At 36.2% G+C, this 10,259-nt stretch overlaps 1 protein-coding gene across 1 annotated transcript in view; it reads right to left on the bottom strand.

The window, feature by feature from the left end:
- The window catches only part of LOC107675145 (solute carrier family 2, facilitated glucose transporter member 4), a 77,181-nt gene extending 68,187 nt beyond the window's left edge, over nucleotides 1–8,994 (bottom strand). Inside the window, exons 1-4 of the mRNA XM_016469386.1 lie at nucleotides 8,754–8,994; nucleotides 5,501–5,596; nucleotides 4,263–4,423; nucleotides 3,416–3,540 (exon numbers count right to left, since the gene is read on the bottom strand). Of these exons, the coding sequence (XP_016324872.1) occupies nucleotides 3,416–3,540; nucleotides 4,263–4,423; nucleotides 5,501–5,596; nucleotides 8,754–8,786 (415 nt within the window). The 5' untranslated portion in view covers nucleotides 8,787–8,994. The remainder of the gene's footprint in view (nucleotides 1–3,415; nucleotides 3,541–4,262; nucleotides 4,424–5,500; nucleotides 5,597–8,753) is intronic.
- Nucleotides 8,995–10,259: the final 1,265 nt, after the last annotated feature.

Raw genomic sequence — 10,259 nt, 5'->3', positions numbered from 1 at the left:
AGCGCCTATTTATACTATAGTCGCACCGGTAGTGACGTCATGGCTGTCGCCGGCCAACGAGCTGGTGTTTTTTCAATGTATGCTTCAGACACGGGTCACGACGAGGCATTCCCCATAGCGACCCCTAGAGGACGCAGTGTCTCGTTCCCTACTCAGGGAACCATGGTTACATAAGTAGCCTGAGACGTTTTAGATATTTGGGTGTGGACATCTTTCCGTCTCTACATGCAATAGCTTTGAAAAATTTCCAGGGTATATATATATATATATATATATATATATAATTGTGTTGAGAATGTTGACTCATTGGTCAACATTACCTTTATCTTTACAAGTCCCCCCCCCAACCATATAAAATATTCAACACTGCAGCACTGCAGGGATGTTGGTGGATTTGCAATACCTGACTTTAAGCTTTATCATTGGGCGTTTATCTCTCACAGTGTGGCTGAATCCTGATTCGAATGTATCTTGGCAGCCGATTTAATTTAATCTGGCTCTACTATATAGATTACAGGATTTGATCTATTGCAACATTCCATTAAAGAATGTGAAACAACGTATTGGTCCTGTAATGTCATATCTTCTTTCTATCTGGGGGTCTGCCTCACAGTTTTCCCATAATTATCATAATTGTCATTCCCTATTATTCCGTAATCACAAACTTCTTTCAGTCAATAAAACTTTTGTTTTCTCTGATTGGAGTGATAAAGTGATCAATGTTTTGGCCGATGTTTGGGGGGACAGTGGTTTACAGTCCTTTAATCATTTATGAGCAAAATATAATTTACCAGGCACATTTTTTTAATCTTTTATCTGCGTTTGAGGTCTGCCACGCTTGCATATGGGGTCCCTTGGGGCTCTAGTATTCCTTGTCTCACCTTACATAAATTGCTTACTTCATATGAGGATACACGGTATGGTTTTTTGTTGTATATGTTGTTTTTGGAGGCTTCTTATAAAAGGCTCCCAATTGAGGATATTTGGTACAGAGATATTAATGGGGCTGGCTCAGAGGACAGTAATAACATATGTTGGGATTCAATATGGGCAAATCTCAAACATGTCTCTAAAAATCCTAATCATCAGTTGATTTATTTTAAGATGATTAAGAGGATGTATCTCACTCCCAGGAAGCATCATTTAATGAAGATTTCCACCTCCTTCTAATGGATGCATAGGTACATATATGCATATGTTTTGGGACTGCCCTGAAGTCAACAAATTTTGGAGACAGGTTTCCACAACTTTGAAGGATATTTTGGACTAGGAGGTAGCTTGTTGCCTGAGACTTTTGCTTCTAACTGATGATTCCCTTTGCACTTTCTCTCTAACTCAGAATAAGTTGTTTTTCTGTGGACTTACGATTGCTAAAAAATGCTCTGCGCTGCTGGATGCGCTGGAATCCTCCACACTCTCTAGTATGGACTCACTGGATGCAGTCATTTCTGGGCATTGCAAATATGGAGCTTTCAGTAGCAAGATTACATGGAGCTTCTCAGAAGACTATCTCAGCATGAATAGATGCAATCTCAAAAACTGGTGTCAGACCTATGTCCAGTGGTGGACGAAGTACACAAATCAAGAGCACGTGATATATTATAAGGAGTAACGATATGTTTTATGAAATGTAGTGAAGTAAAAAGTACGATCTTATGCTTTGGAATTTAGTGAAGTAAAAGTAAAAGTTACTCAAAATAAAACTACTCCAGTAAAGTACAGATATTTGAAAAATGTACTTAAGTACAGTAACGAAGTAAAACTACTCCGTTACTGTCCACCACTGCCTATGTCTTATGTTTCATGCTTTCAGTTACTGTATTTGGTTTCTGTTTTGCACTATTTTGATTTTATATTTTCACTATTCACTATTTTATATTTTCAAGTTATTATTGGGAGAAGGGAATGGAGGGTTTGGTCGCCTTGGGTATGTGGGAGGGTTACATGGGGAGAAAAGGATTCAAATGTTTGTTTGTATTTTTGTATGTAGATTCTATAACATAATAAAAAGTTGATCACAGAAAAGAAATTCAACTAAATTAATAATTTCAGATGAAAGAATATTTAAGAATAAACTGTAATTAAATAAACTTTAATGTACTCTTTTAGTATATCCTACAATATATCCTAAATACCATTAAAGGGGTCATATGATGCGATTTCTATTTTTCCTTTTCTTTAATGTGTCATGTAGCTATTTGTGCATGTATAAGATCTGCAGAGTTACAAAGCTCAAAGTCTCCCACAAAAGGATTTATTCTATCTAAAAGAGAAGGCTGATCCAGATCGGGCTATAACGCCTCATTCAAACACGCCCCCACATCTCTGGGTCACGATGTGGAAATATTTGTGTAATGCCGCCCAAATGTTCATGCAAAGAAAGAAGGCGTGGTTTCAGGAACCGCAGTAGTGTTGATGCAGCCATGTCAGAGAGCCGCTGTGTGTTTCTGTGCAAAAGCAAAAGCACTTTATTTGGCCTTCCGAAAGTAGATGCAATGAGGAATCATTAGTTAAGATTTATTTACAACAGAACAGGACAACCCAGATGTTCAAATTTGTGCAACGCATTTTATGGACGACAGTTTTGTGAACCTAGGAGAGTAGCCTACAAGGTTGGCTGTGCAAAGGCTATTTCTAAATAAAATGGGTCAAATTACGACTTTGCTATGACAATCTGGCGCTTATTCTGAATAAGCTAAGTATGTTTTCTTAATAGTTTAAGTATTTGCTACTGACTGTTCAAATGCGGAGTTGTGTGCCGTGTAGAGTATCGCGTCGTGTGTGTTGAATCAGCTACTGTAAGTATGTTTTCTTAATAGTTTAAGTATTTGCTATTGACTGTTCAAATGTGGGGTTTTGCACCGTGTAGAGTATCGCGTTTTGTGTGTGTGTGTGAGAGAGAGACAGGGTCACATCTCAGGGGAGTCAGCTTTCTTAATCCTGGCTTGTGTACTGCAAATACATACGAGCATCATCACTGTGTCTGTCACGCGACTCTGTTCCCCTTTTGGGCTTGAACTGATGGTAAAACTAAGGACATTATGTACTGTCTTTACATTTATGTTGAAAGCTGAAGCTTGCGATTACGGAAAGGGGTGTTACATTTCCGACGCATGCTTGTGGTGTTCGGCCAATCACAATGCACTGGGTCAGCTGGCCAATCAGAGCAGACTGTGCTTGTCGGAAGGAGGGGCTTTGTAGAAAACGATGCGTTTGAGAGAGGCGGGGCATAGAGGAACTACAATAATTTACAGTATTTTAAAAATAATGTGTTTTTTTGAACATTATAGCATGTCAACATGTTCTGTTACACCAAATACACAAAATAATGATCTTTAAAATAGCATCATATGACCCCTTTAATATGTCCTAGATACCTTGTTTGTAGTGTGTAAGAAAAAGAGTGAATGCTTACCGCAATATGCCCCAATGGTAAAGCGTCCTAAAATCATCATTTCAATCGACCTGCTGATTTTGGACATTCCCATCAGGCCTCCACCAATAAACGCAAGGACGTTATTGATAAGCATTGCTTTCCTCCTAGCATAAACAGAGAACATCAAATAATGTACCTGTTTGTAACAATGTAACAAAATTGAAACTTTTGGATTTGACAATTTCAAGAAACAGAACAGAAATCCCATTCATTTCCTCCATATATTGAAAGGACATTTTGTCACCTCTGCTGACAGTATATTTTCTGATGTTCTGTAGGTGAGTACAGGTGTGCCACCCCAATGTTATGCATGCCAGCTAAAATCAATCACAAAGTAAAGCACTGTGGCCATCTCTGTCCATGAAATCTTAAGTACAGGTCATCATTACCTACATAGCTGTTGTAACCCATAACTGGAGATCTGAATGCCGGTATCACCACTATGCCCTTCAACAAAGTTGCCCTATAGTAAGATTAGTTAAAATCACTTTGGATTAATTAGATAAACAGTAACCCAGTCCTTTCTTAAACTTTTTCACTTAATGGTATGGTTTGCATTTGCCCATCCCCATCCCCATCCCCATTCTTATTTAATCACTACACTATATATAAAAATAGATATTGTAATATATTATCGATACTTTGAAGTTGATGATGGTCTTGCAGTGGTTTTACAATCAGTCAATAAATAAGAAACATACGAATGCTGATCATTATCATTGATGCGCCACAATATTCAAGTACCGTTTCAATCTTAAGTCCGAACATTATTTGTTTTTAGTTACATTCAGTTTCATATATAATAAAAAGTCAATATAGAGCTGACCTGCCAAAGAACTCTGAGAGGATTCCCACAGAGAAGGAGGACAGCATGCCCCCAATGGAGAAGATGGCAACAGAGAGTGACCACAGAGATGTCAGAGTTTGTGGAGGGATTGGTTCTGCGTATCTTTCCATCCATGTTGAGTTATAGTCCTGTTCAATGATCTGAGGTCAGAGAGATGGAGAAACAAGGGAAGACCAGAAGAGGGTGACATGATGAGACATTAGTACTCCTAGGAAAAATTCAGCCCCATATCACATTCAAATTCTTATGCTACAGCATTAGTTAATTTTATGTTTTGTATATTACTTTTCACCCTCATGACAGAAAATATCTTTATCACATCTGAATGCAAATGCCTAGACTTGTTTTCTAACGCAGGAGAAAGGGCTTCAGCTGTGCTGAATCTGAGGCACAGACCAATGCAATTTTTGAGATGTACATGATTACAAATGTAAAATTACTCATTTATTACTCACAACTAATTGAATTTATGGGAAAAAGAGTTGGAGCACATTTGGGGTTTACATACACTATTATTCAGACATTTGGGGGTCAGAAAGATATAAAAAAATATTTTTGAGAGATGTTTTTGAATTTTTTTGCCTTACCATTACTGAGGCTGCATTTAACTGATCAAAAATACAGAAAAACAGTAATACTGTGAATATTATTACAAATAAAAAAAATTGAATTTGAAATGTAATTTATTCCTGTGATGGTAAAGCATAGTACTGTATATATTTGTCCTGGCACAAGAACAGAGAGATTTCCAAAATGTGACCTTTAGTAGATGAAACAATAACATAAGCATAAGCTGTATGTTATTTTGGTTTCATCTGTGGAAATGTCACATCTAAATTTTGGCTCTCCCATGTGCCCTCAAAGCACACTCTAGAATTAGATGTTCTTGATTTGCTGTACATTGTAAGAGGTAAACAAATGTTTTCACACTTTGGAAGCTTATAATGACACATTGGAGTTAAATTTAAAAAATAATTTAAATGGTATAAAAATGATTTTGAGGGACTGTAGATGCACTTGAAATGATCATAGCTGAATATTAAAACATAATATATACCGGTATTTAAATACTTTAAATATTAGGTCACTGTTCATAAATATAGTCACAATCATTTAGACAACATATCCAGCTGTTTCGTAATTAAGCTTTAACAATACAGTTATAATATGTCCAAAATATCTATGAGCAACTGATTTAAGTATAGATGAATTATTACCTTCTGTGGAGCATTGGTGACTCCAATGTTGTAGCCAAATTGAAGGGAACCCAGAACAGCAGTAAACACTGACAGTGCGAGGGTTCCAGTTATTTTCTGCAGGACACCAAAATGTACAACGTTTATAACTGCAATATCATAAGTCCATTGAAGCAGAGCAATTTAACTGACATTAACATTAACTATAAATGAGCAATAGATATGCTGCAGTATTTATTAATCTTTGGTAACCTTATTTAATAAAAATTTCTAAAAGCTCAGGCCCATTAAATATTAATAGACAGAACTTTTGATTTTAATGTTAGTAAATGTTGAAATTAACATTCACTATGATTAATACATGCTTTAAAAGTATTTTTATTGTTAGTTCATGTTAACTAATGTACAAATGGAACTATTCAAATATAGCCAAATATCAAAATGAAACAGATACAAATCTGTAATGTAACAGTTACAAAAAAGGAGGTTATTACAGCAATACTGTCATCCTCAGACCTGTCTATTTATTATTATAAATATGTATTTTATATTGATAAATATTGTAATTCTATATTTATACATTTGACTAAAATGTAAATATATATTTAGAATTGTTGTAGATAAACATGTAAGAGAGATATTGATGGTGATCTTGTTAACTGGATGGCTATGCAGACCCTCAGGGACATAATTGCCTTAACCTGAGCATACAACGCAAACATTAAGTCATAGACAACAATGTCTTTACAGCAATATGTTAAAAACTTGAAATGTTGAAAGCAAAATATGCATCTGATTACTCTATCTTCATTTTTAATTAAGGATTGCAGCTTTTTAAGCTTTATACTTATTTTGATCTGTTCTGTCTGTCATGTGTTTAGAGGTAAATGGTTCAGTCTGTTCCTATGTCTTTGTGGTTCATGTGGCATTAGCAGCATGGGACACACACCTGTCTTTTCACTGAGTGACAGCAGCGTAGCACAAAGCAGATCCCTTTCTTGTTTATATCTGCTGACACTACTAATTAGAAGTGTCAAACACACCTCTCTAACCAAATGCTGTGTGTGTGTATGTGTGTATATATATATATATATATATATACACATACAGTATATATATATATATATATATATATGTGTGTGTGTGTGTGTGTGTGTATGTTTGAAAATCTTATAATGTGCATATCTAAATTAATTCTATACAAAATAAATAAAAAACATTTGTTGCTCATATTTTCATTTTTTTTATAATGACAAAAAAGAAACAAACTAAATTAACCCTAAAACTGGCAACGTATCCTGTGGCATACAAACATTTGAGAGGCTGTGGAGAGAGGCAGGGAAAGTGTAGGTCTCATTTCTTGGTTACATGTTGAAAGGGTGTTTGTTGTGAATATTTAGATATATTTACTTTGTTCATACATTCTTTGTTTAGCTCATGGGCAGCATTTAAAACTGCATGGCCGCCTGTATTATTATGTAAGAATTAAATAGAGTTTGGGTGTCACCCAGTGGTTATTTTTGGTATAGTGCCCAAACAAAATCTCACAGGAACCACAATTTTGGTGATATCAACTTCAAATTTGGAACATAACTTGGTTAGACATATGGCTTACATTTTATAGCAATTTGAAGCGCAACATATTTTATAAAGTATTTATTTGATATACAATTGAAAAATAAATAGTATACTGCATTATCTTTACTGCAAACTTAAACTTCTATAACTTTTTTATACTTTGTTTTTTTTAAATGCTTTCACTTCAGCAATAATCTGCTATGTGTCTTCTTTAAAAAGAGACCAACCTTAGGTCTGTATTCCAAAGCAGGGCCGTTTCTAGCCAATTTGACGCCCTAGGCGAAATCCCTATTAGCAATTGACAGCACTCTGATCTAGTGGCATACAGGCATCGTCAGATTGACAGTACTCTAGCCCAATAATGTTGGGGGATCCAGTGGGGGCGGCAGTCATATTTCAGGGTGACCGTGCCACTCTTTATCACAACCCTGCTAAAAGTGCCAGTACGTGCGCTCATTGGCGCCCCTTCAGCTGGTGGCGCCCTAGGCGACCGCCTAGCTCGCCTATGCCTAGAAACGGCCCTGTTCCAAAGTGTTCAGGAATTACAACCATGTTGTAACAAGCATTGATAAACAAGTGTTCTGTTTTCAGTTAATTTATACCCCCAAACTGGCAACGTATCCTGTGGGATACGAACATTAAAATCAAAATTAAAAGTCATGTTTTGAAAAAAAAAAACAATCAAGTTGTATTATATGTGTCCCAATAAGATGGAAAATAGTAATAAATTAATTTTCTGATGTCTCTTTATGATCTTGCCATTTTTAGAGTTAACTTTTTTTGTTTTTTTTTCCTGGCATGACCCAGCTATTTTGAGATTCGGCTACAATGTGTTTTGTAATGATACATGAAAACAATGTCAAGAGAGACAGTATGTCTGCAAAGCATTTTTATTTTTCAGTTTCAGCTAAATACATTTTTAAAAACTACTCTTTTTTTGTTACGAGATGTAAATGCAACATATATTTCTCGAAGTAAAGAATGCAAAAGAAGTGCTGCACGGGGTATAGGTTCCTTGTCTCGGTGCTCTTTGGGTGCAAGGGATGATTCAACTCGTAAGATTAATAATAGTCCAAGGCTTGCTTATCATGTCTAGATGTGTACTGTACTTTTGCAAATATATACAAAACGTTAAATGAGGTCTTTACACATACTGGCATAATAACAATATTGTTGAGGTTGGCAATTAGTGGTGTCTCAGGGTCATGATTACTGTAATGGTATGATTAAGTATCGGTATTCAGCTAGTTACAATTTATAATTTAAAGTCCACTGTGTGACTGCAATGCTTTACTAAGTACATCTAGGTCATTTAAAAGCAAAGATTTGACCTTGAAACATGTGACCATTTACATACTTCCTCCAACTGCAATGTTGACTTTATTGCCATTTAATACTCTCGCTGGATCGCAATATTTTGGGACAACTTTATCATCTTACCAGAACTGACAGAAGCCGCACATCTGAATGTGAATGTAATATTTAATCAGACACATTCTCACAATCTATTATTTTAGGTTTTTAACAGCACAGCCATTACTGTAAACATAAACATACTTTTGTTTTAATTATAAGCAATTAAAAATTGGGATTAAAATGTTTATATTTTAAAGATTCAAGTTAAACAGTCATCATCAGAGTGTATCGCAGATCACACTATCTAACATACATAATACATAATATATATTTTCATTACCTCCCCTCCCAGCTGCTGAAACCCAGCCGGCATGACGCTGAGCTTGCGAGACTCAAAGTTTTGGTCCTGTCTCGCAAGTCTTCTCCAAACAGTATTATTCCAAAGCACTGATCTGTGAATTTAATTGGTCCTTTTAAACACACACATAGACAAGAGCTAGACAAAAAAGTATAGAATATGGATCTAGGCTCAAGTGTTACTCCAGTGTCTATAATTTTCTCTGTGACACATGAGGTTTGAAGAGGAGGGCATGGGGACACATGCTCACACACTCTCCACCCGCATTTATTTTTGAAGTTTGGGCTGAGGCGGAGGGGAGGGGTTTAGATCTATGTGAAAAGTGTAGCAACAGTGACTAGACTTTCCATTAGCTCCAGTCCTACAAGGTTGGTTTGTCGACGCACAAATTGTCCTTATGTGTCATTGCGTAAAAGAGTAAGGGTACCGTAGCATGGCTTGCATGAAGTTTGCTTTAGTTCAGTTTTATTATTTTTTATGTCTTTGCACAGACCTAAAGAGAAAGACACATTACATTTTGTGCAGAACTGAGACTAATTACTATAAAGTTAAACATTAATGCACTGTTAGACATTCTGTATATCCTCACTAATAAGCTGAAAGTATTATTTGAATGTATGGTTTGAGATTTTCAAAGATTCACTTTGTTGGTTCAGTTTCCACCACGTGATTAGCTGGGTCAAGAGAGTCCAGATACCCAGCCTGTTGGTTTGGAACCCAACAGCATTGGCCAAGAGTGGTCAGCTGGGCTGACCTAGTCTCTATTGTCCAGCTTTTCATAGCTTAAAAATCCCTTTCTATTTTGGAACACATGCCAAAGGGGTCACAAACTTTGCTTATAACCCCCTCCCCACAAACTCATTCCCATGTCACACGAAAAGAATCCTCCCGAAGCAACAGGTGTTCCTCAGTTGTGGACTGTACCACTTATATCTTGAGGTGTGCATGGTCTTTCTTTTAGTTAAAATTTGTGAGGCTGGGGGCTAAAGTCTGACACCAAAACAATACGATCAATGCAATGGAAAAATGTCTGAGTTGTTCACTCAATGTAAAAGCCCTAATTATCATACACCCCTGATAGTTTTACATGCTTCCAATTCATGCCACTTTCTCTCCTTTGCTTGTCTTGTCCCTATCAAGCACCTCTCTCTTTGACCCTCTGATGTTCCTGGCAAAGAAAGGGTGGTTAAATCTGATACCTGTCAGCTGAAGGGCCCCAGCCTGAGTCATGTGTGCCTTTCTCACTGAACCCAGAGAAACCAGATCCCTTAAAGACGGACACAGGGTCTGCTACAGCATTAATAATGTAGATCCAGTGCTCAGTGTAGACCACATGTGACATTTAAAATAAATTTTTGATTTTATCCTCTTATTTTTATGCATCACCTCATAAATATATATACATTTCATTTTACAAATGTGATAACATGTCTTAAATAAAAATAATAATTAAAAATTATAAAAAAATATTAGTCATTAAAGTATTGC

This window comes from Sinocyclocheilus anshuiensis, unplaced genomic scaffold (assembly GCF_001515605.1).
Source record: "Sinocyclocheilus anshuiensis isolate Anshui unplaced genomic scaffold, SAMN03320099.WGS_v1.1 scaffold1672, whole genome shotgun sequence".
Lineage (NCBI taxonomy): Eukaryota > Metazoa > Chordata > Actinopteri > Cypriniformes > Cyprinidae > Sinocyclocheilus > Sinocyclocheilus anshuiensis.
Note: the sequence above shows the minus strand (reverse complement) of the source record. Positions and strands in the feature narration are given on the sequence as shown.